Source organism: Callithrix jacchus, chromosome 6 (genome assembly GCF_049354715.1).
Source record: "Callithrix jacchus isolate 240 chromosome 6, calJac240_pri, whole genome shotgun sequence".
NCBI lineage: Eukaryota > Metazoa > Chordata > Mammalia > Primates > Cebidae > Callithrix > Callithrix jacchus.
Genome location: NC_133507.1, coordinates 144,488,257 through 144,514,895, shown reverse-complemented (window position 1 = coordinate 144,514,895; position 26,639 = coordinate 144,488,257). Strand labels below are relative to the sequence as shown.

At 42.8% G+C, this 26,639-nt stretch overlaps 1 protein-coding gene and 1 pseudogene across 2 annotated transcripts in view; both read right to left on the bottom strand.

The window, feature by feature from the left end:
- MOGAT1 (monoacylglycerol O-acyltransferase 1) overlaps positions 1 to 26,639 on the bottom strand; it is a 90,205-nt gene that overhangs the window by 8,675 nt on the left and 54,891 nt on the right. Inside the window, exons 7-8 of one of the 2 annotated variants that reach the window (XM_078328684.1) lie at positions 9,468 to 9,522; positions 8,413 to 8,827 (exon numbers count right to left, since the gene is read on the bottom strand). In XM_078328684.1, the coding sequence (XP_078184810.1) occupies positions 9,516 to 9,522 (7 nt within the window). In that variant the 3' untranslated portion in view covers positions 8,413 to 8,827; positions 9,468 to 9,515. Of the gene's footprint in view, positions 1 to 8,412; positions 8,828 to 9,467; positions 9,523 to 26,639 lie in introns of those variants that run through there. The other variant, XR_008482292.2, reaches the window with a different exon arrangement.
- Positions 25,008 to 25,652, bottom strand: LOC144576718 (large ribosomal subunit protein eL31 pseudogene; annotated as a pseudogene).

Sequence of the window (26,639 nt, the reverse complement as noted above, 5' to 3'; positions counted from 1 at the left end):
CCCAGGAGCCATCAGACTTATATTCAGTATGTATTTGATGTACTATATTTTTTTTTTGCCACCATCTAGCTCTTTCACTTCTGTTAAAAAGACCTGCTGATATTGCACTTGAAATAATACAGCTTTCCCTTGTCAGGTAAACACATACATTCAGTCTTGTCTCAGACTGCTATATGGCAATCTTTGTTAATTTCTTTTCTACACCGTATCATAATAGGATACCTAATGTGAAATCAGAAGCCAATTATTCTAAACATTTTATTTATTTATTACTATTATTATTATTATTTTGAGACAGAGTTTCACTCTTGTTGACCAGGCTAGAGTACAATGGCCCGATTGCAACCTCCATCTCCCGGGTTCAAGTGATCTGCCCATCTCAGCCTCCCAAAGTGCTGGGATTACAGTCATGTACCAACAACCCAGCTAAATTTTTGTATTTTTATTAAAGGCTGGGTTTTACCATGTTGACCAGGCTGGTCTCAAACTTCTGACCTCAGGAAACCCACCTGCCCCAGCCTCCCAAAGTGCTGGGATTACAGTCATGTACCAACAACCCAGCTAAATTTTTGTATTTTTAGTGGAGGCTGGGTTTTGCCATATTGACCAGGCTGGTCTTGAACTCCTGACCTCAGGAAACCCACCTGCCTTAGCCTCCCAAAGTGCTAGGATTACAGGCATGAGCCACTGCACCCCTCCCAATTATTCTAAACATATTAGAGTTACTTACTACAGGCATTGAAAATTTACATAATTTTGGGGACCAGGCAAGAAACATAATCCAAGGGACTGGGGCAATACCAAGAAGACGGAGGACACTCCGCAAACTGGTAACTGTGTCACTCTCCTAAAGAGGAAGCTAATTCTCAACTCCAGGAATTGTGGTCACATGGCAACTCTAGTCAATTGTTGGCCATCTTCTGATTCTCTTGGAGAAGTTGCAAATCTGTATTTTAACATGAACATTCTTGCGGTTTAATAGGACTAAATATAACATAGCTTCAGGTCTGTGAGCTGCCACTTTTTGACTTCAAGCTTAAAATAGTTTAAAAATTGTATTGGGTAATGGAGATAAAAGCGCTGCAGGCTGCAAAGGAAACAGACACATATATGCAGGGGTTAAGGTATAAGGCAAAGTGCTACAATAAAGGCAAGCTCAAGGTTGATGGGGGCACAGGGAAACTAGGAGTTTGCAGAAGATCAAACTCTTGGCTCCTCTTGTCTTTGCAATGTGTCAGACATTTATTTGAAACTTGAGCCTGTATGGGCATGGCACATGTCTACAACATTAGTATAAACGTGTCGCAGTACAATAAGCCTGTAGTTATGTCCTGTTTCCTATTAAAAAATCATTCATCTTGGCAGCTGACTGTTGGCCTAAAAAAAAAAAAATAGCAGGCCAAGCACAGTGGCTCACACCTGTAATTCCAGCACTTTGGGAAGCCAAGTTGGATGGATCACCTAAGATTGGGAGTTTGAGACCAGCCTGACCAACATGGAGAAACCCCATCTCTACTAAAAATACAAAATTAGCTGGGTGTAGTTGTGCATGCCTGTAATCCTACCTACTTGGGAGGCTGAGGCAGGAGAATCACTTGAACCTGGGAAGTGGAGGTTGCAGTGAGCCAACATCACATTACATTTCAGGCTGGGCAACAAGAGTGAAACTCCATCTCAAAACAAAACAAAACAAAACCAACCACCAAATTAGACTTTACCAGTGGTTCTCTACCAGGGATGATTTTGCTGCCCAAAGGACATTTGGCAATGTCTGGAGACATTTTTGGTTATGATAGCTGGGGCAGGAGGAATATGCCACTGGCATCTTGTGGTTAGTGGCCAAGGATGCTGCTATACATCCTACAGTACGCAAGATGGCCCCACCATAAAGAGTTATATGGGCTGGGTGTGGTGGCTTACACCTGTAATCCCAGCACTTTGGGAGACCGAGGCGGGCAGATCACGAGGTCAGGAGTTTGAGACCAGCCTGACCAATGTAGTGAAATCCCATATCTACTAAAAGTACAAAGATTAGCCAAGCATGGTGGCACGTGCCTGAATTCCAGCTACTCGGGAGGCTAAGGCAGGAGAATTGCCTGAACCCAGGAGGCAGAGGTTATAGTGAGCTGAGATCGCACCATTGCACTTCAGCCTGGACGACAGAGTGAGACTCCATCTCAAAAAAAAAAGAAAAGAGTTATATGGTCCAAAATGTCAAAAGTGCCAGTGATGGAAGACCTTGACCTAGGGATTTACAGTCACGCCCTATAGTAAAATACTAGATACTGCAATTCAATCTGCTTTCAGATGTGCCATGACTGACAGTTGTTCTCTCTCTCCTTTCTTCGGCAGTGCCAGGCTAGCCAGATCTCCTATGTGTTATGCAGGGACAATCTGCTTTTCCTTTGCTACCACTCCCAAACGGGCACACGCAAAACCAACTCACAGCACAGCAGAACAAGAGAGCTCCTGTTCACAGGACTCAGGCTTCATACACTCACTACTGTTCTTCTTCTTACTACTTAATCGTGTCCTTGAGATCTCACCCTCCCAGCTCAAGTAACTTAGCAAGATATTTCTTTCTAATAAACAGGGAGCTTTCCCAAGAGGAATTCTGGTGCAAAACATTTTCATTAACTGGTTGTTTCAAGTGACTGTGGCAAACTTTGACATCTTATTTGTCAGACAAAAATCTGGCACATCAGTGGACCGTTGTAATGAAATGGATATGAAATTCTGATTTTATCATTTAGAAACGTCGGAATTTTAATACCTGAAGAGTATTGTAATAATTGAAACAGCAGCACATGCAAATACACATCAGATGAAAGCTAACAAATGTGCTATTTTCCCGTTTCCCAAAAACAATGCAGCATTTTGTGAAGCTGGCCTAGTTCTTATGGCTCTTTGTCAATTTTCGACTAAGTAGAGGTTGTGTTAAAGGGGACGTGGGAGGAAAGAGAAGTCATATGTGTGTGTGTGTGTATGCGTGTGTGTGTGTGTGTGTGTGTGTGTGTGTGCACGCCGCTGATGTATGGATGGTGGCATAGAGGAGGTGAGTTCTGTTACCTCCATGGCTGACAACACTGAAAACATTGAGAAAAACCCATCTGGATATATAGTTCATAAAATATAGCTTTTAAAAAGTATCTACAATTTCAAATTCAAATGAAGGGCAAAGAAATTCAGCTTGATCTAGATTCAGTGAACTGGCCTGAAGGACTATAATTCCCTTCTGAATTCTCATCCCAGCTTTATTCCTGATGGTCCTACCATCCCTCCTTATCTTGTGGTTTTCAGCCAATGAATATGTGATATTCAAGTCAGGATCCGATTCCTCCCTCCTTATCTATGACGGAAACCCGCATAATTTCCTGTGTCTGTGTTAAACAATACTGGGATAGGAAATATTGTCGTGATGTTAAATAATAAGCAAAACCATCTTATCTACTGGCTCCAGGAAGTAAAGACTTGCTCCTGAAGGATAAGACTAGAGATGAGCAGAGGCTGAGAGAGAGGGAAGAATGGGGAATTGCTGCCTAATTGTTACAGAGTTTCCGCTTAGTATAATGAAAAGGTTTGGAACTAGATAGTAATGATGGTTGTACAACAATGTGAATGTAATTAATGCCACTGTACTGTACACTTAAGAATAGTTAAGATGGGCCAGGTGCGGTGGCTCACGCCTGTAATCCCAGCACTTTGGGAGGCCGAAGCAGGTGGATCACCTAAAGTCAGGAGTTTGAGAGCAGCCTGGCCAACATGGTGAAACCCTGTCTCTACTAAAAATACAAAAAAATTAGCCAGGCAGGGTGGCACGTGCCTGTAATCCCAGCTACTTGGGAAGCTGAGGCAGGAAAATTGCTTGAACCCAGGGGGCGGAGATTGCAGTGAGCCGAGATCGCATCACTGCACTCCAGCCTGGGCAACAGTGCAAAAGTCTATCTTTAAAAAAAAAATGGTCAAGATGGTAAATTTTATGTTCTGTCTATTTTGCCACATTTTTTTTTTAAAGCCCGGAGGACTTTGCTGCTCTCCCATCTTTTCTTTCCTCCCCTTACCCCATAGTTCTGCATGACAGAGTTTAGGGAAAGGAGAATCCAGATCTCCTGAACCCAAATGCTTTCAGAAAACCAGGTCAGTAACATAAATAAGTGAAACCAGCCAAATGGTCTGCTTTAGGGGGCAGGAGGGATCAGGGTAAAGTGGAGAGCGTGAGCCCTTTCTAAACAGGCACCCTCACGGCTCCTCTCCTGACAGTTGTTGCCATACAGAAATGTGAGCCCCAGGGTTGCCAGGCCTTCTCATTTACTTCTTTTTTTGAGACAGAGTCTTGCTCTGTGGTCCAGGCTGGAGTGCAGTGATGTGATCTCGGCTCACTGCAGCCTCCACCTCCCAGGTTCAAGTGATTTTCCTGCCTCAGCTTCCCAAGTAGCTGGGATTACAGGCATGTGCCACCCTGCCTGGCTAATTTTTTTGTATTTTTAGTAGAGATGGGGTTTCACCATGTTGGCCAGGCTGCTCTCAAACTCCTGACCTTGTGATCCACCCATCTCAGCCTCCCAAAGTGCTGGGATTACAGGCATGAGCCACCACACCCGGCTTACTTTAAAAAAACAAACAAACAAAATTTTTTGAGATGGAGTCTCACTCTGTCACTCAGGCTGGAGTACAGTGGCACCATCTTAGCTCAATGGAACCTCTGCCTCCCGGGTTCAAGGGATTCTGCTGCCTCAGCCTTCTGAGTATCTGGGATTATAGGCACCTGCCACAATGCCCAGCTAATTTTTGTATTTTTTAGTAGAGACAGGGTTTCACCATGTTGGCCAGGCTGATTTCAAACTTCTGACCTCAAGTGATCTGCCTGCCTCAGCCTCCCAAAGTCCTGGGACTACAGGCGTAAGCCACCGTGCCTGGCCTTAAAAAAACGTTTATTTTAGGTTTGGGGGTACATATGGGTTTGTTGTACAGATTATTTTATCAGCCAGGAAATAAGCCCAATATCCAATAGTCGCCTTTTCTGCTCCTCTCCCTCCTCCCACCCTCATTTTTTTTAATAGACACTAGAAATCAGGACTTTTATAAGAAGTTTGTTTTTAAGTCTGTATGCCATCTAGAACTTGGGGCAGAGGTAGATGGAGGCCATCTGTTTGCACTTCCTGGTCTTCTGCTGACCTGCTAACCTGACCCCAAGCTTGCAGCTGGCATTGCAATACTATAGAAGGCAGTCCAAGATAGGAGAGCGTATTTTTCTGGACTTAATGTATAATTAGCATAGAGGTTACTAAACAGGATGATGGGTAACTCCATGCATGTAATAAATATGTATCTATGTGTGGATTATCTATGGACTCTATTTAGCAGTCCTCATTCTTATTCCCTCCACAGGCTTTGTTGATAAAGTTGTCAGGCAAGGTCTTGTCTCATTCCCCTGTCCTTTCTCATCAGGAATCCACAATGGTTTCCATGTCATAATAAAGTGAAGGAAAGTATGAGATGTAGGACATGGAAGAGGCCGGTGGGAAGGAAAACCAATAAAAGAAATAAGGGATAACAGGTTGAGGAAGAGAAAAAAGAGAGGAAGGAAAGGAGGGATGAAATGAAGACAAAAAGAAAGAAATAGAAGAATCCAGAGTAGAGAGCTAACACTTATTCAACTTCAGTGGGTGGCTGGTGGCTCCCAGTCAAATCCCTTTCTCATGTGGGCTCTTCTTTGTCACAGAAGCTGGAGACGTAATTGGCACAGAAGGTTGAGAAGTAGAAGCTTGAGTAGGGCTTCTTATGCTCATTTTGCAGCTGGGGAGTGAAATGCTGAGAGGTTGGCATGAACTTTGTGGTCCACACTTTGGAGGTGAGCCATGTGGCCATACACATGGGCCAACCTGGTTCCCAAGTCCACGGCCTTCCTGTAACACTACGTGGTGTGCGTGCAAGAGCAAGAGAGAAAAGAAGTCTGAGGCTGGAGGGAAGAAAAGGAAGTGGCGTGTTTGGTGGGTAGCGGGAGAATGCCACCGACCACTGCTTTCAGAGTCTAAATGGCAAAGAGGGGTCTTGACTTATTTCCTGTGTTACACTTCTTAGCCTCTGTGAATAATCCACCACCAGCTCAGCTACCCTGATTGTGTGTGTCCTGATGTCATGGGACTCTGCTGCAGGATGGCATCAGCTGCTCTGAGGGCAGTCCCCAGGGCGGAGGAATTGGTTTTCCTCTCTTCTGCCAAGAGGCATACTAGCAATTGCTATAATATTGACGTGTGGGCCGGGCGCAGTGGCTCAAGCCTGTAATCCCAGCACTTTGGGAGGCCGAGGCAGGTGGATCATGAGGTCAAGAGCTCGAGACCATCTTGGTCAACATGATGAGACCCCGCCTCTACTAAAAATACAAAAACTTAGCTGGGCATGGTGGTGCGTGCCTGTAATCCCAGCTACTTGGGAGGCTGAGGCAGGAGAATTGCCTGAACCCAGGAGGTGGAGGTTGCGGTGAGCCGAGATTGAGCCATTGCACTCCAGCCTGGGTCACAAGAGCGAAACTCCGTCTCAAAAAAAAAAAAATATATATATAGACATGTGACTACATTAGGCACAAAAGTGAAATTTGAAATCAATGAATGTTAGCTTCAGAATGAAAGGTGGAGGGAGAACGTGGAATGAAGTACACGAGATTGGTCACCTTTTTTTGTTTTCTTGAAACAGGTTCTCTGTTGCACAGGCTGGAGTGCAGTGACATGATCATGGCTCACTGCAGCATCCACCTCGTGACCTCCTGGGCTTAAGCAATCCTCCTGCCTCAGCCTCCAGAGTAGTTGGGACCACAGGCCTGTGCCACTACGCTTGGCTCATTTTTTTATTATTTGTAGAGACAGGATCTCACTGTGTTGCTCAGGCTAGTCTCAAACCCTTGGGCTCAAGTAACCTCCTGCCTTGGTTTCCCGAAGTGCTGTAATCACCTGTAGGAATGAGCTACTGCCCCTGGCTGAGCCCAGGAGTTTGAGGTTACAGTGAACTGATTGCACCACTGCACTCCAGCCTGTGTGGCAGACTGAGACCCTGTTCAATAATAATAATAATAGGCTGGGCGCAGTGGCTCATACCTATAATCCCAGCACTTTGGGAGGCTGAGGGGAGCGGACCACTTAAGGTCAGGAGTTGGACCAGCCTGGCCAACATGGTGAAACCCCATCTCCACCAAAAATACAAAAATTAGCCAGGCATGGTGCGGGGCAGGGGGCGGGGGGCTCTTGTAATCCCAGCTACTCAGGAGGCTGAGGCAGGAGAATCACTTGAACCAGGGTCAGAGGTTGCAGTGAGTCAAGATCACACCACTGAACTCCAGCCTGGGTGATAGAGCGAGACTCTGTCTAAAGTAAATAAATAAATAAGAATATTCTGTTGTATGAATGGGATTAGCAAAGATGACGCCTTATTGTCATATCTTTTGTTTCCTTAAAATTAACTTCAAAATATCATAAAATTGTTTATGAGTTCACAACCACTTGTATAAAAGTTGGTATTTGGTAGGCAAGGTGGCTCACGCCTGTAATACCAGCACTTTGGGAGGCCGAGGTGGACCGATCACAAGGCGGCTGGTCAGGAGTTCGAGACCAGTCTGGCCAATATGGTGAAACCCTGTCTCTACTAAAAATGCAAAAACGAGCCAGGCATGGTTGGGGGTGCCTGTAATCCCGGCTACTCGGGAGGCTGAGGTAGGAGAATTGCTTGAACCCAGGAGGTGGAAGTTACAATGAGCTGAGATCAGACCATTGTACTCTAGCCTGGGCGACAGAGCAAGACTCTGTCTCAAAAAAAAAAAAACTGTTGGTATATGCAATCGTGTGTATATGAGTGGTGGCTAAAAGTGGAGGAAAACTTTTCACTTCATACTCTTTAATATTTAAATTTTGAATGTTAAAAATATAACATCTCCAAATATAAAATAAAATAAATATACAAGTTCAATAAGGCTTGCTATGTTTGGTTGTTTACTGGTTGCTATTTTGCATTATGATTTCATAAAGAAAATATTGCTAAAACATAAATTTCTGGAAATGCAAAAAATTTTAAAATGCAGCCATAGTTTTTTCTCTTTAATTTTTAACTTTCTATGTTGATATAATTTTAGACTTACAGGAAAGTTGTAAAAAAAATGTACAGAATTCCCACATGCCCTTCACTCAGTTTTCCTATGTCAACATTGCACATAAATAGTACCATTACCAATGCCAGGAAATAAACACTGCTACCATATTACTACACCAGGCAGACTTTTTGGCCAAAATATTCACCTTGAAGCCCAAGTAAGCATTTAAAAATTGCTTTACTAACAGGAAAAAAAAAAAAAGGAAAAAGTTGGCCAGAAAGTTAGTCTTTCTTTCTTTTTCTCTTTCTTTCTCCTTTCTTCCTTCCTTTCTTCTCTTTCTTTCTTCTTTCTTTTTTTTCCCTTTCTTTCCTTCTTTCTTTCTTTCTTTTTCTTTTCTTTCTTTCTCTCTTTCTTTCTTCTTTCTTTTTCTGAGATGGACTTTACCTCTGTCTCCCAGGCTGGAGTGTGGTGGTATGATCTTGGCTCACTGCAACCTCCACCTCCCAGGTTCAAGTGATTCTCCTGCCTCAGCCTTCCGAGTGGCTGGTATTACAGGCACATGGCACCAAGCCTGACTCATTTTTGTATTTTTGGTAGAGATGGGGTTTCACCATGTTGACCAGGCAGGTCTCAAACTCCTGACCTCATGTGATCCGCCCACCTCAGCCTCCCAAAGTGCTGGGATGACAGGCATGAGCCACCAGACCTGGACTGAAAGTTGAGTCTTTCACTGCAGCACGTGAAGAAACTCTATTATTTAGAATGGGAAAAGGGGTCACTTAGGGTTGTCAGTTGTACCATCTTTCTTGCTCCCCACTTTGCTAAGTAAGAGTTAATTTCCTTGATTCCTCATCCATCCCTCACCATGTGCACCTTCTTTGACTTAAATCTGCAGTTTGTTTCCAACTGAGCCCAGGCCAGGTGGTGATGTATCTTCACCATCCCCTCCCCTACTCTTCATTTTGTGACTTTTTAATTTGGGTTCCATCAGGATTGCAGCTTCTCCTCCTCCTTCTCCTCCTCCTCCTCCTTCTTCTTTTTGATATAGGGTTTCACTCTCTTGCCCAGGCTGGAGTGCAGTGGCGTGATCACAGCTCACTGAAGCCTTGACATCCCAGGCTCAAGTGATCCTCCCACCTCGGCCTCCTAGGTAGCTGGGACACCACAGATGCATGCTACCACACCTGGCTAATTTTTGATATTTTGTGTAGAGTTGGGGTTTCACCATGTTTCCCTGACTGGTCTTGAACTCCTGGGCTCAAGTAGCTTGCCCATCTCGGCCTCTCAAAATGCTAGGATTACCTGTGTGAGCCACCGTGCCAGGCCACTGGCTTGCAGCTTCTTCAGAGGAGCCTCAGGACCAATGCTGCCGCTTTCCAGCAAGACTCACCTTGTTCTCGAGCTCCCACACAGCCTTCTGAGTCAATTCTGCCTGGTCTTAGTCTCTGAAAAATAAATATTTGATAAAATATTGGTATTGGATTCATGTGCTACTCCAAGAGAAATTTACCTGCAATGTGGAAATTCTATAGGCATTATGGTACAGTGGGATGGTGTGATGGTGAGTTAGGGAGAAAGATAAGGAAACCTAAGTGCTCTAGTTTGGATGTTTGATCTCTCCAAATCTCATGTTGAAACTTGATTCCCAATGTTGGTGGTGGGGTCTAATGGGAGATATTTGGGTCATGGGGCAGATCCCTCATGAATACATGATTGCCCTCCCTGTGTGTGGGCAGGGTAGTGAGTGAGTTCTTGTTCTATGCATTCTCCCCAGACCTGGTTGTTAAAATGAGCCTGGCCCCATCTCTTACTTCCTCTCTGACCATGTGGTTTCTACATACACCAGCTCCCCTTCACCTTCCGCCATGAGTGGAGAAGCTCCCTGACGTCCTCATCAGAAGTAGATGCCCATGCTTCTTATACAGCCAGCAGAACCGTCAGCCAAATAAACCTATTTTCTTTTCTTTTCTTTTGAGACAGATATTGCTCTGTTGCCCAGGCTGGAGTACAGTGGCACGATCTTGGCTCACTACAACCTCTGCCTCCTGAGATTCAAGTGATGTTCATGTCTCAGCCACCCGAGTAGCTTGGATTACAGGTGGGTACCACCATGCCTGGCTAATTTTTGTATTTTTAGTAGAGTTGGGGTTTTACCATGTTGGCCAGGCTGGTCTTGAACTCCTGGCCTCACATGATCCACCTGTGTCAGCCTCCCAAAGTGCTGGGATTACAGCCATGAGCCACTGTGCCAGGCCAACCTCTTTTCTTTCTAAATTATCCAGCCTCAGGTATTCCTTTACAGCAACAAAAAACAGACCAAGATACTGAGTATCTGCAGAACTGTCACTAGCAAGCTAGGTGGCCTTGGCCAAATCACTCAAGTGCTCTAGGTCTCATTTTCCTGAAAAACAAGAGAATGAGGCTACATGCACAATTCTTAATATTGTTGGCATCAAGGACCGGTTTGAAAATCTGATGAAATAAATCTATAGACTCGTACCCTCAGAAAGATGCATACTGTGCCTAAATATTGAAACCACCTTTGCAAAATTATGACTGAGACAGTGAAAGAGGTCAAATTTAAACGACTCCATCTTGCCTCTAACCTCCAAGCTGTCCTTGTTCATTCCTGGGCATAGGTGGAACTAATTTTGGGAGAAAATCATTTTGTACTTTAAAACAAAGATGATTAACAGAATTTTCCTGTAAGAAACTTTCTTCTTGCTTAGAGACTAGACTACTAACATTAGCCACAAGCTTAGAAATTATGGTCTAGTAGTCACAGAGCTGGAGGCTACAAGAATCTGACCCTTGCTGAAGTGCTCCTAAGATCAGTGTTTGGGATGTTTTGCAGACTCTACCCTTGGCAGATCAACCAGCACCACCCAGATGGAGCAACCGGCCCATCTGATCTTGTGACCACCCCCGCCCACCCAGGAACTGACTCAGCACAAGAAGACAGGGACGCCCCTTGATTTCACCTTCGACCCAACCAATCAGCACTCTCTGACTCACTGCTCCACCCCTCCCACCAAATTGTCTCTAAAAACTTTGATCCCCAAATGTTGGGGGAGAATGATTTGAGGAATAACAAAACTCCCGTCTCCGTCTCAGCCGGCTCTGAGTTAATTATTCTCTCTCTGTTGTGATTCCCCTGTCTCGAGAAATCAGCTTTGTCTGGGCAGTAAGGTGAATCCGTTGGGTGGTTACAGTATTTTCGTATATCAGAAAAGAACAAAAATATGAAAATATGGGAGGTCACAGACATTATTTATCTTTTCACATTTTGCTCCACTTTCCTCAGGATCTTTGTTATACAGATCAGGGACATGTAGAAAGGAGAATTGGATGTAACAAGAGAGGCTGGATTGATTTACCTAAGAAAGGTCAGGGCGCTGATGTAGAAGGTAAGAATAGATCTGGGGTAGATAAAATGTACTTCATCAAAATTACAAAAGTAAAAAACAACTCAAGGGATGGGAGAAAATATTCACAAGTCATTTATCTGTCAAGGGACTTGTATCCAGACTATGTGACAAGCTCTTAGCAACTCAGCAATAGAAAGACAAATTGCTAGATTTAAAAATGGGCAAAGAATTTGAAAAGACATATCCCCAGTGAAGGTAGACAAATGGCCAATAAGCTCATGAAAAGATATTCAGTCTCATTAGTCTCATTCACCATTAGGGAAATGCAAATCAAAACCCACAATGAGACACCACTTTACATCAACTAGGCTAGAATAAAAAAGATGAACAATAACAAGTGTTGATAAGAACGTGGACAATTAGAACCCTCACATGTTGCTGATGGGAATGTAAAAGTGACTCAGCTACTCTGGAAAATAATTTCTCAGTTCCTCAAAAAAGCTAAACATGACCTAGCAATTACACTCATAGGTGTGCACCAAAGAAAATAGAAAGGAAATATTCACAGAAAGATTGGCACATGAATATTCATAGCAACGTTATTCATAATTGCCAAAAAGTGGAAGCAGCTCAGATGCCCATCAGCTGAAGAATGGGTAAACAAAATGTGGTATTTCTATACAACTGAATCCTATTTAGTCATGAAAAGGGACGAAGTACTCATGTATTACATGCTGCAACATGGATGAACCTTGAAAACATGATGCTAAAGGAGAGAAGCCAGGCATAAAAGGTTGCAGCATTTCATTTATGTAAAATGCCATGAATAGGCAAACCAATAGAGACAGATAGTAGCTTAATGGTTGCCAGGGGCTGGAAGAAAGGAATAATGGGGGGGGACTGGGTTTCTTTTCTTTTTTTTTTTTTGGAGATGGAGTTTTGCTCTTGCTGCCCAGGCTGGAATGGAATAGTGTGATTTCAGCTCACCGCAACCTCCACCTCCTAGGTTCAAGCAATTCTCCTGCCTCAGCCTCCTGAGTAGCTGGGATTATAGGCATGCGCCACCACACCTGGCTAATTTTGTATTTTTGGTAGAGACAGGGTTTCTCCATGTTGGTCAGGCTGGTCTTGAACTCCCGACTTCACGTGATCTGCCTGCCTTGGCCTCTTAAAGTGCTGGGATTACAGGCATGAGCCACTGCATCCAGCCGGGTACAGTTTTTTTTTTTTATGGGGTAATGAAAACATTCTGGAGTTGGTGATGGTTGTACACTAAAAATCACTGATTTGTAGCCTTTGAAAAGTTAAATATTAAGGTACATAAATTATATCTCAACAAAAAGAATAGATTTGGGGGCACAGAGGAGAGAAGATATGAGGATGACAAGTGTGCAGTATAAAGAGCCTTGGGGAGAATGAGAAAAAGCAGCTCAACGTATCTCTGCCTTGATGTGTGAAATGTGGGAGAGATGGGAGGGTAAAGAGGAGTTTTAGGAAGCTTGATGTATATTTGGAATATATTCCCACCTCCTTGTATTACTTATTCTAGAAGCTCCAGAAGTTACATAGTTTAAAAAGATTTTGGAATTGGATGTGTGAGTTTGGGGAATGTGGAATGGAACTGGGACTTACTTGGCTTACACATTCATTCAGTCAGCAGATGTTTATTGAGCATCTACTGAGTGCCAGGCCTTGTTCTGTGAACTGTGGGATGCAGTGGTGAATAAGACAGAATGAAGTGCTACCCTCCTGGAACTTACAGTGGTGTGTGTGTGTGTGTGTGTGTGTTCACATGCAGTGTGGAGCTCAGGCGCAGAATTGATGACAAAAGATACACGACAATTTCAAGTGGTGACAAGTGCTGCTAATAAAAAGAAGGTCGAGTAAACCAATAATGAATGACAGGATTCTGAGGCCTACCTTTGGGGGTGGGGTTCATGGGAACGTAAAGCCTACAGGGGTAGAGACCTTAGATTTAGAATCCTGGATGAGACAAAAAGATTTGGCAAAATAAACTGTGCGAAAGTCAAACTACTGAACTGACTCCCTCAATCAACTCACAGGCATTTCCTGAGAGTCTCCTGTGTCCAAGAAACTGAGACGACACCAAGAGGAGACACTTGGTAGACACTAAAACTGGAAGAAACTTGGGTGATGATGTAAATAACGACTTCAATACCTTCATTGTCCAGAGAAGGAAACTGATATTCAGAAGCCCCAGGGACTTGGCCAAGTTTCCACAGTGTGCTGGTCACAGAGCTGGGCTTACAGTCCTGGTGCCCTAATTCCAGGTTCAGTCACAAGCATTCATTTGGAAATAACTGATATGTTAATGGAAGATTGTCTATTTACTAAACCAAGGACCTGAAGTGCCCTCTGAAACAACACATTACTTCTCATTTCTGCTTCTACCCATGAACAATAATGAAACAGTATTTTGTTCGTGTTTTCCCTTTATTTATTCAGGTTCTTTATGAAACAATACATCACTTCTTAATTCTGTTTTATCCGTTAGCAATAATGATTGGCTGACTTTTTCTTGCATTCAGCATTATACTCGGAACCCTGAGGAATGGGAACATCATTTAGATACAGCCCCTGACTTCTAAAAGCTAAATATCCAGAAGAGAAAGTAAGAGATGTTCACAGATAATGATGTAGGGTAGATCTTTTTTTTTTTTTTTTTTTTTTTTTTTGAGAGAAGGAAAGAAATAAAGGAGTGAAGGAGAGGAAGAAAGAGGAAGAAAAAGAGGGAGAAAGAAGGAAAATGTTGCTTTATTCTAAAAAAAATGGGTATTAATAATGGCCAATCAATGTTTCATTTAAACCTATGAGTAGGTGTGATGTGGTATTGACAAGAATGTATATTTTGTGTATTTAGAGTGGAGAGCGCTATAAAAATTTATTAAGTTTACTTGTTCTGGATCTGAGTTCGAGTCCTTGATATCCTTATTAATTTTCTGTCTCATTGAGTCTAAGTCTCTTTATAGGTCTTATGTATCTGGGTGTTAGGATCATTAGCTCTTCTTGTTGCATTGATCCTTTTACCACTATATCTTTGTTGCTTTAAGATCTATTTTATCAGATATGAGAATTGCAACTCCTGCTTTTTATTCATTCATTTATTCTTGCTCTTCATTTGGTTGGTAAATCTTTCTCCATCCCTTTGTTTTGAGTCTTTGTGAATCCTTGCAAGTGAAATGGGTCTGGATGTAACATGCCGTTGGGTTTTGGCTGTAACTTTTGATTTGGGGATTTAGTCAATTTAAATTTAGGATTACTGCCATTTGATGTTAACTGACTGTTTTATCCATTCGTTGGTGTAAATTCTTCTTTATGTTGATGCTCTTTACTTTTTGGTGTATTTTTAGAAAGGCTGATACTGGTTGTTTCTTTCTGTGTGTAATGCTTCTTTCAGAAGCTCTTGTAAAGCAGTACTGGTGGTAATAAAATCTCTGAGTACTTGCTTGTTCATAAAAAATTTTATTTTTCCTTCAGTTGTGAAGCTTAGTTTGGCTGGATATGAAATTCTAGGCTGAAAGTTCTGTTCTTTAAGGATGTTGAATATTGGCCCCCACTCTTCTGGCTTGTAGAGTTTCTGCTGAGAGATCTGCTATAAGTCTGATAGGCTTCCCTTTGTAATTAACCTGACCTTTCTCTCTGGCTGCCCTTAGTAATTTCTCCTTCGTTTCAACCATGGTGAATCTAACGATTATGTGCCTTGGGGTTGCTCTTCTTGAGGAATATCTTTGTGGTGTTCTCTGTATTACCTGGGGTTGAATATTGTCCTGCTTTGCTAGTTTTGGAAAATTTTCCTGAATAATATCCTGAAGAATATTTTCCATCTTGGATTCATTCTCTCTGTCGCATTCAGGTACATCTATCAAACGTAAATTTGGTCTTTTCACATAGTCCCACATTTCTTGGAGACTTTGCTCATTCCTTTTTATCCTTTTTTCTCTAAACTTGCCTTCTTGTTTCATTTCATTAAGTTGGACTTCTACCTCTGATATCCTTTCTTCTGCTTCAACAATTCGAGTGTTTAAACCTGTACATACTTCTCGGAGTTCCTGTATTGTATTCTTCAGTTCCATTAATTCACTTATATTCCTCTCTAAGTTGTCTATTCTCATTAGGATTTCGTCAAACCTTTTTTCAAAGTTCTTAGTTTCTTTACATTGGGCTGCAACATGTTCTTTTAACTCACAGAAGTTTCTTATTATCCATGTTCTGAAGCCTGATTCTGTTAATGGGATGCGCTCGTTCTCCATCAAGCCTTGTTCCCTTGTTGATGAGGAACTGTGATCCTCTTTAGAGGGAGAGGCGTTCTGATTTTGAGTATTCTCAGCCTTTTTATGCTGGTTTCTTCCCATCATTGTAAATTTATCCACCTGTCGTCTTTGTAATTACCAACTTTCAAATTAGGTCTCTGAGTGGACGTCCAAGTTGTTAATTCCCAGGGCCGAAATATGAGCAACCCACTGCGCCGGCCAAAACAGCAGAGTTAAGACTGATGGTGCTTTTCTGCCCAGGAATCTCCAGTCTGGCTTCCTTCTTGAGTCCCTAATAGGCGACTCTGCCTTCCTGGAGCTCCAAACCTCAGTCAGAAGGGGAACCAGTCCTGTTTTCTCTGCACCAAGAGCTGCCGCGCTGAGGTACTGGCGAAACTGCTGCGCCGGCCACAAGAGTTGCGCTGGCGACCCGTGTGGCTCCTCTAAACCTTGGTCAGAAGGGGAACCAGTCCCGTTTTCTCTGCACCAAGAGTTGCCGCGCCAAGATACTGGCGAAACTGCTGTGCCGGCCACAAGAGTTGCGCTGGCGACCCATGGAGCTCCTCCACTGGGAATCTTCTGCTCTGTGAGTGACCAAAATTTGTCTGAAAGTGTGGTGTCCTCTCGTTGTCTGAGCTTTCGCTGGGAGCTGCAATCTCGAGATGTTAGCAATCGGCCATCTTGGATCGTTCCGATGTAGGGTAGATCTTGATGCCACCATGAGAGTGTCACCCTTGTCAGCAGGTTCCCAGGGAGCTAGGTCACCTCGGCTTGGGTGAAGGGAAAGCAGGAAAATGTATTCTAACTTTACAAAGCTTTAGAGAAATGAAGTCTGGAGTTCATTAAAAACTGTTCAAATCTTTGGGCAAGAAAAATCATATAAACTGCAAGGGAAAATAAGCAATTTCCTTAAACTCCCCACCACCCCCAAACAATCATTGTTTAACCACAGGGCTCATTTTTAAAACTGGTTGCAGAGATTTTAGAAGCCTTATGCAATACTCTGGGCAAATATCTATAACTGCACTCAAGTTGACATTCATTACACCTACGTTAGACTAATGTTAAAACACTTTTAAAAATTCAGTTCCCTCTAAACGGATACCTTTAGCTGTCATGGTTTAAATTGCAGCTGTAATTGAGTAAGGAGTTGCTGAAATGACAGCGTTACATGTTTTTAATGAGGCTTGATGGTTTGTCATAGAATAAATACTTCAAAACAAAATTCAATTTTATTAAGTTATTACTTACATATAGTAAAGTGAGGGGTTTTTTTGTTTTGAGTTTTGGTTTTTTTGTTGGTTTAAGACAGGGTCTCACTCTGTCACCCAGGCTGGAGTACAGAGGCATGGTCACAGTTCCCTGCAGCCTCAAACACTTGGGCTCAAGTGATCCTCCCACCTCAGCCTCTTGAGTAGCTGGAAACACACACACACACACACACACACACACACACGCGGGCGCGCACACCTAGCCAATTGTTTTTTGATAATCTTTTATAGAGGTGGAGTCTCTATGTTGCCCAGGCTGATCTCTTTGTTTTTTTCTTTTTTTTTTTTTTTGAGACAGAGTCTCACTCTGTCACCCAGACTGGAGTGCAGTGGCACTATCTCTACTCACTGCAACCTCTGCCTCCTGGATTGAAGTGGTTCTCCTGCCTCAGCCTCCCAAGTAGCTGGGACTACAGGTACATGCCACCACGGCTGGCTAGTTTTCGTATTTTTAGTAGAGACAGGGTTTCCAAGGCTGGTCTTGAACTCTTTAGACCTGTGTTGAGTAACTCACACCTATAATCCTAGGCTCCCAAAGCGCTGGGATTACAGATGTGAGTTACTTAGCCCAGCTCTAAGTGTGTTTTGATGAATGGAACACTTCTTGTTGCGCTCCTCACAGTTAGCTATTAGCACACTAAAGAGCTGCAGAACTGAACAGAGAGAAGCTGTCTAGGAATCAGTAATAATAGAAACGAAACATTTGAGCACATCCTGTGTGCTCAGGCAGTAGAGTTGGCTCTTTACATAAATAACCTCAACCACTTCTTTCATTCCTGCAGAAAAGGCACTTTTTAAATCCCTACTTTACAGATGGAGAACCTCCAGCTTGGAGGGAAGTTTCTTGGCTAAGGTCACACATCCAGGAAGCTGCTCCCAAACTGGATTTTCCCTGAGCCAGCTCTACTACCTTGGGGGAGAATTTCATCCCTTTCTTGCCTCTATCACTAACCAGTTTTGTGATTTGGGGAAATGCATTCATCCTGGAGAAGGCTGGACTAACCCTCTGCTTCCCAGATGCCTCTAATTCTCTTCCAGATCCCCACCATCCTGGTTCACAAGTAGAAATAAAACATTCTATCTAGCAGTAGCCCCAGGGCTGAACGTCTCAGACAAACAGGTCTAGAAGTTAAAGAAACAAGCAGAATGCCACATACGCTTGGACATAGCCCAGCCTGCTCCCACACAAAATCTTCCTTCTTTTTCCCACCCTGAGCAGCTGGCACAGGGGCCAGTACAATGCCATCAAGCAAAGTTCAGGAGGCTAAAGAAACACATGGTGAGGAAGTACATTCGGCCCCAGGCCAGCAGAACAATGTGGCCTCTGTCTTCTGTTCTGGCTTCTCTGGTCTTGTCACATCTTCACAGACCATGGACAAAGAGATTTGAGCTGGCTGAACCACCCTTGTTCTCCTGGCTTACATCACATCACCCCATTCACTTCCTCCTCCCACCACCCCCTCTCAGCAATGAAAGTCCACCATTGTCAGGTAGGCTCAGAGGAAAGTGTGCAATGAGGATGGAGAGCTGGGAATAATAAGGGTGCCTTTTCTCTGCAGCAGTAGAGTGAGTCTGGAGCTCTAGTTCCAAATTCTGACTCTGCCACCAAATGGCTGTACAGATTGGGGTGCTGATATTTAAATCTCAGTTTCTGCATTTGGAAGATGAGATTAATAATAACTTCAGAATGCTCCTGTGAAAACCAAGAGAGAGAATGTACATGAATGCCATGGGTAAATCCCAGAGTTTGGCTTCATGGCATATTTCCCTTGACAGCACTCTGAAGAAAGGATTAGATTTGCACAGTGCTTTGGGTAAACAGGTAAAGAGGCCCAGAGGGAGTTTTCACTGCTCTGGGGTTCTGGTAGCCCTAGAGACTCCTGCCACTCCAGTCCTCTCTTGGTAACCCCCAGGATTGAGGGGTCAAAAAGTCATCACACGTGGAACATTTGTGTGTCAAGGCACACCTCTCGAGAGGCTGTGTTGTAAATTTTCTTACAAATGTATGAATGGAATGGAATAATCAGATTGATGTAAGTAAATCATTTTACCTCCCTTTACTCAATACTGCCTCATCACCGAGACCATGATATCATTTGTAAAAATCCCACAGTGGCATATTCGGACCAATGGTGAGAGTAGGGATACTTTTGGTTGCAAATATCAGAAAGCCTGATTGACCTTGGCCGTATGGCTCTTGCATAACAGGGAGACTGCTGTTAGTTACTGGTGTTTGCTTGGGATGTATCGACGCCAGGGCTTTGGAGTGGCGTCTTTGTAACTCCTTTGGAATTGCCCTTGTGGTTTGCTAAGGTGACCACAGAAAGCTGCAAAATGACATCCTCACACTGTTCAAAAGCAGGAAGCAGAATCTGGCTCCCCGTGCACCAACCTCCTATCAGGTGGAAGAAAGAACCCATAAGCCCCTAAGCAGACTCCCTTATATCTCACTGACCAGAACTAGGTCACAAGTGTATTCTTGGCTGAGAGGAAGACAGACAGGGAGATGGGAGGATTTTCTTTTTTGAGGAGTCAATTAGTAGCGTTTGACTAAAGCTATGCAAAGCATTTCTGTTATAACTTAAAAAGAAAAACAAGTTTCATTTCCGGATATTATCCAAACAAACTGACTTCCAATTATTCAAATATATAAACAAAATTTTAAAACCAGAGGATCTGCAGTTTCTACAACACCTGCCAACCCTCTGCAGACATTTGGCAGCTTGGTTTATGACAGTTTGCTCAGACTTCTTAAAATAGGAATTCCCACTTTCTCCCATGAAAGTTCTGGGATTCTTTCAAATATCTCAGGTCTTAAGTCCAAGTGTTCCCTCGTAAATTGCCTCTTCACCCTCGTGCTTTGACGCTACTCTCACGCTGATCACTGCGCATAGAGACTTCGCGTACATTTACATCCTGACATCTTGTTGGAAAGTAGTCTTTAAAATAGGAAGTAGTGATTTTTTGTGATTTTAAAGTATAAAAGATGTCAATATTGAAACCAATAAAAATATTAAAAGACAATTTAATGTCATCATGGGCATGGATTAATCAAACAGTCCTAGCTCATAATGAAATCCAGCATTCTTCTTCTTCCCCTTCCAATCCTGCTTCTAGAATCAGTCATTTTCAACTCTTTTTGCTTCTTCTATATTTCTACATTGCATGCTGAAGCTGCTGCTTTTCACTTTTTTATTTTAGACCTCATCTGTTGGCACTCTCCCATGCAAATGGAGGATTTGACTCCCTCGCATTCTCGCACCTATTTTTCTCCTCCACCCATCCTCTCCACGGAGTTATGTCACTTTCCTTTTTTAATAAATGTTCCTTTTTACATTGCATTCCGTTCTTGTTTTACTGTTGTAAAATTTTCTCTTATCTTTCCAAAAATATCAATTACCATTTTCTGAAGTTTTCTCCTGCTGTCTCCATCTCTCCCATGTTCCCTGTTTGGTAGATTCTCTCCTGTTGAAGCGTTTCTTGAAATGTCTAGTGATTCCTGGATGAGCAGCACTGTCACTAAAAGCTGAGCGGCAGCTCTGCGTGAAGACTGTTGGTGGCCTTTGCTATGGTGTGGCAGATGGGGACCTACAGAAATTGGAACCTGGCAGGTCTTCTCTCTTCTGTAGGTCGGTTTCCCCAGAATAGAACCCTCCAATCTCCTATTGGAGGAATATAAAACTGGCTGCCTAGGATCATGGGAACCTACTGTGGGAAGGGGACTAAGGAATTTACCATCTAATAAGAAGTACTTTACTTTAAGAGTACTTCACCACCACCACCCCCTAGGTTGAGCCTGGAGTCCCAGAGCTCAGAGGTTCCTAGAATTTCCAAGAGCAAAGCTCCTGTGCCTATCTAGGTAGGGGGTGACGATGCTCCAGGAACTAGGGCAGGAAATCTGAGAGCCTGACTGCTACTTCAAGGGACTTCCCATTCCTCTCTCTGGATTCGGTTCCCTCCACCCCCAACCTTCAGAGATAGGTGGTGCCTTCCACAGCTCAGCTTCTCCCAGGTTCTGCAGTGGGTATCAGCTTACTCCTTACTCGACTTCCCCTTCCAATTCTTCCTGGCAGTAAGTTTCTGCTTGCTCTGCGCTGCCAGGTCAGTTTCCACTTGTCCATCTGTTTTCCATTTTGCAAAGTAGTGTTGACATCACTTTCTCCTCTTAACTCCTCTCCTGTTTTCTTTGGGACATCTTTACTTTTGACCATTTTCATTCCTTTATTCAGTAGAGTTTCAGGAAGGAATAAATAAACCATTCAATTTACGATGTCTAACTGAAAGTAATGAATGTTTAATTTTCAAGTGTCTGATTTTAGCTCAGCATATGCCCACCTGTGTGTGTGTGTGTGGTGTGCGCGCGCACGCTTGTATTTTGAGAGACAAGACAAAATTTTATGTCTTAGGTGAGAGAAAGACTACACTTTCCAGCTTCCTTGCAGCTTGCTGTGCCATGTGGCTAAGTTCAGGCTAACATAATGAAAGTGAAAGTGGTGTGTACCACTTCTGAGCCTCGGCCTTAACATACAACTCCATGCTTCTCCAGTCCTTTCCTTCCGTTTTCCCCATGAGCTGCAATGTGGATGTGGTAGCAGCCAGCTTCAGCTCTACAGACAGACAACACCCTAGGGGCTGGTGAACAACAGGATGGAAAGAACTTGGGTCTTTGAGTGAACACATGAAGCAGAGCCACCCACCATCCTGGACCATCCGACTGCAGACTATTAGGTGAGAAAGAAATCAGCTTCTTGGTCAGGCCTCTGTAGTTCGAGGTTGTCTTGCAGCTGAGCCTGTGCTTTCATGCAGTTCTGTTCAATGGTTCCCAAAGTGAGTCTATGGCTAAGCTGCATTTCGATTGCCTCGGGCGATTAAAACGCTTACAGAATCCCAGATTCCACTCTCAGAGATTCTGATTTACTCAGCCTGGGGTAGAGTGCAGGAATCTTTTCTTTTCTTAACTACCTAGATTTTCTGATACATCCAAAATCACGAAACACTGACCTTGTCCAACTTACTAAAAGACGTTTTCTTTACATTCCCACAGTTTTCTCCTTCCGCATTCATTTTCTCTCCGTCTCTATATTCCCTTCCTGACTCTTTTGTTAAAAGTCAAATGGAGACAATTGTTTTTGTTTTTCCCGAATCATTTCACCCTGATTTTTCCTTTGAGGAACCACTTATTTTCTACACTCAGTCTACATAGTTCAGACAAACCAGCCATCCTCATCATAGCCCCGGCTCTTGAGAGCACACTCAACCACACAGCGTACGCCCGGCAATCAACATATTTCAACCTCTTGACGGTACTGATGGTGCATAGATGGGTAAGTCAGTTTAATGAGACCCAATACTAGGGAAAAGAAAAGCTATTCTTCTCCAGGGAATGCTGCCCTGGTGGGATGTGTGCTGGTAGCCCTCTTACACCAGAAATATGGTGCAAGATTGCATTCTGATGATGGCATTTGTTATTTATTTATTGAGACTGAGTTTTGCTCATCACTCAGGCTGGAGTGCAATGGCATGGTATCGCTCACTGCAACCTCTGCCTCCTAGGTTCAAGCGATTCTTTTGCCTCAGGCTGTCAACTAGCTGGGATTACAGGTGTGAGCCACTACACACCTAATTGTTTTGTATTTTTAGTAGAGATGGGGTTTCACCATTTTGGTCAGACTGGTCTCAAAATCCTGACCTCAGATGATCGCCCACCTTAGCTTCCCAAAATGCTGGGATTAGAGGCGTGAGCCATCACACCCAGCCCTGATGATAGCATTTGGGTATCTGGATCCATGCTTGAATCCCTAGACTTTTAAGCCATGTAACTCAATGAGTTTATTTTCTTAAGAAAGAGAATGTCCTGCCTATTAAATATATATATGTGTGTGTGTGGGTGTGTGTGTGTGTAGTATAGTTATAATGTTGTATTATTTTATTATAATTATATATATAGTTTATATATATTTATACACCTATACATAAATACATTATAATTATGAAATTAACTGTGAAGTTCAAAAACAAGAAATTTCTAAGTAAATGAACAGGTAATATTTTAAAGTTATTTTCAAAAAGAATGATTATAGATCAACATATCTAATATATTACTCTTCTGTTTTAAATAGTGTTTAGGACAAGATCTGGTGGTTCACATCTGTAATCCCAGTCCTTTGGGAAGCCAAGATGGGAGAATTGCTTGAGACCAGGAGCTTGAGACCAGCTTGAGCCACATAGCCAGACCCCATCGCTACAAAAACATTTTTAAGTTAGCCAGATGTGGTGGTGTGTGTGTATAGTCTCAGCTACTCCAGAGGCTGAAGCAGGAGGACTGCTCAAGCCCAGGGGTTCAAGGTTTCAGTGAGCTATGATCATGCCATTGTACTCTAGCCCGGGAAACACAGTGAGACCCTGTCTCTGAATAAATATATCTAGGGTATTTTCATCTCTGAATTTTCAAAAAGCTTATGCAAACAGAACTTTGAGGAATTATGCAAATGTCTATGTTACAGTGCCAATTTTCTGGTTACAGTACTAGACTGTATTCTAGAGTTTTCTCAGGTCAGATCTGATCTAGTTTTGCAAGCACTATAAGACAACTTAAAACAAAAGATGTAAAATACAGTAGGCCTCCTGTCCCAGGAGATCAGCAATACCGATTTTCGGTGTTAAAGGTATTTGGTCAACTTTAGTTTGCTCATGATAAACAACATGATTTAGAAGCAGGCTTTTCTTGTGGCTCTCAGGAAAATTAAAGTGGATCTGATAGATTGAGCTTGCCATCACTTTCCAATATCCTACATTCAAGGCATAGAAACTGTATGCATCAGTACTGTGGATGGACTGCCCAAAGCCCTTCCTGCGCTCCTCTCACACGTGGGCACACCGTGGCCCAAATCCAGTACGCTGCTTACTTTTGTTTAGCTGTGACCTAAGAATGGTTTTCACCTTTTTAAATGGTTGAAGAAAGATCAAAAGAAGAAGAATATTTTATGAAAATCATATGAAATTCAAAATTCAGTGTTCGTAAATGGAATTTTATTGGAACACAGCCACATTTGCTCATTTATATATTATCCATGCTGCTTTTGCACTATAATGGCAGTGTTTAGTCTTTGTAACAGAAACCAAAAGGCCTGCAATGCCAAAGCTAGTTATTATCTTGGTAGTTACGGAGAAAGGTTGTTGACGCCTGTAATAGAGAATAAAAATTCAGATACTTTCTCAGCCATATTTGCAGCTGGGAGTGACCCACATAGTCCATTTCTGACAAGGAGATGTCGATAAAAGTCTGCAAGAGGGATTTTAGGAAAGAAGAATAGTTCCTAAAGAAAGTAGAGCATGGCCAGGTGGGATTACGGGGCTTCAGGCTGTAATCCAGCACTTAGAGAGGCCAGGGAGGGTGGATCGCTTGAGCCCAGGCGTTTGAGGTTGGCCTGGGCAAAGTGGCAGAATCCTGTCTTGAAAAAAAAAATTTTTTTTTTTAATTAGCCAGGTGTGGTGGTACATGTCTGTAGTCCCAGCTACTCAGGAGGCTGAGGTAGGAGGATCACCTGAGCCTGGGAGGTCAAGGGTATGGTGAGCCATGATCAACCAGTGCACTCCAGCCTGGGTGATAGAATGAGACCGTGTCTTAAAAATAAATAAATAAAGTAGGAAACTTTAACCCAGATGTGATATCTGGAGCTGTGGTGACCATTTTGCCACCATAATAAAACAAGCATGAGGCTGACAGTATTCCTATCTAGGATATACCTGGGTATGTTGGTCAAAGATCCAGTGTTTCTTGAATCTGGAGTTGGAGCTGATTTGAAACCACGTTTAGTTTGTCTAAAGCTAGTCTTGAGGGTAGTCACCGGGGCAAGAATAATTTAGACAGGAGCTTCCACTGGGCAACTCCATTTCTTTAGGAATTTGATTGTTGTCACTAACCACAGATTCCAATTGAGGGGAGCTCAATCTCAGCCCAGATTAAATCTGTGACGGTGCTTGGAGTAGGAGGGACATAAACACATGTTTAAAAGCGTGTTTCAAGATAAAATGTGCTCATTAACTATGGCGAAGATGTAAACATACCAGTAATTGCTAATGCCCACTACTCAGTGAATCTTTCTTTTTTTGCAATTTGATAACTTTATTTGATGTATTTGGTGATCAGCAATTAGTTCTCGTCCACACTGACTGTCTGTAGATTTTTGAAAATTGTAACAGGTACATAGGTAGCCAAAGTACAGCGCTTATTTGGTGAATCTTCATTCTCGTTATGTTTTCTGGATAACCACACACGGATTCGATATGGGACATTCCTTATTCCTTTGGCCCAGACAGCTTTGTTGAGCCTGGTATCAATGCATGCATCTGGAGTTTCCATCTCTTTTTTGGCAGATTTTCTAATCTCTTTGAGTGCCCGAGGAGCACACTTCTAGAAGCCCACTCCGTGAATGTGCTCGTGAATGTTGATGGTGTATTTTTGGGTCACCACCTCATTGATGGCAGAATGGCCCTTTTTCTTCTCACCACCCTTCTTTGCAGGAGCCATTCTGTGAGGTCTAAGTTGGAAAGGAAGCTTTTTTTTTAATTTTTTTGAGATGGAGTCTCACTCTGTCACCTAGGCTGAAGTGCAATGGCACAATCTCGGCTGACTGCAACCTTGACCTTCTGGATTTAAGCGATTCTCCTGCCTCAGCCTCCCTAGTAGATGGGATTACAGACATGTGCCCCCACACCTGGCTAATTTTTGTGTTTTTAGTAGAAACAGGGTTTCACCATGTTGGCCAGACTTGTCTTGAGCTCCGGACCTTAGGTGATCCACCCACCTGGGCCTCCCAAACTGCTGGGATTACAGGCGTGAGCCACCATGCCTGGCCTACTCAGTGAATCTTTCGTATAGAAGAGATAATTTTATTATTGCAAGTGAATACTTAAGAGGTCTTGATTGTTAAGTTTTGTAGCAGCAATTTAGATCATGAAATCTCTAGCAGAGACATTCCATCCATAGTCTTTTTGGGAACAAGACATAAATAAATAAGATTTTGATATGTATATTTTTAACAACTAAAAGGCTGAACAAAATAAAAACTTAGAGTAAATGCTATGTAAAGATTCGAGCATTTCCTTACATTTCATACCTTTAATTATACCTTGAGTTCAAAAGCCACAGGGTCTAGGACCACCTTCATTAAAAATATGTTAGAAATCCATTACAGGAAAAGTTTTCTCCCTGCGGAAAGAGAAACTGAAGCACAGAAAAGATGGTCACAATCACAGAAAAACCCTTTCAGTGGGACTCAGACTTTTAGGGAGGAGTCACTTTTGTTAGTTTTAAAGCCATTCAGACAAGACAGTGCATGAAGGGAAACTCACAACAAAATCTCACCCAAACATATGGAGACCTTCTAGAGCCTTAGGCCATCATTCACACTTCATTCCCAGTAGCTGGGAAATTTCAGGGTATCATAGGTTATATAGCTAAGTTGGAATTAGTCTTTTTCCAAAAATTTGTTTAAAAGCTGCCCTCTGGAACATTAAAAAAAAAAAAATGTCTCCTGGTCAGGCATGGTGGGTTGCACCTGTAATCCAAGCACTTTGAAAGATCAAGGAAGGTAGATCACTTGAGCTCAAATCCCCATTTCTACTAAAAATACAAAAATTAGCTGGGCCT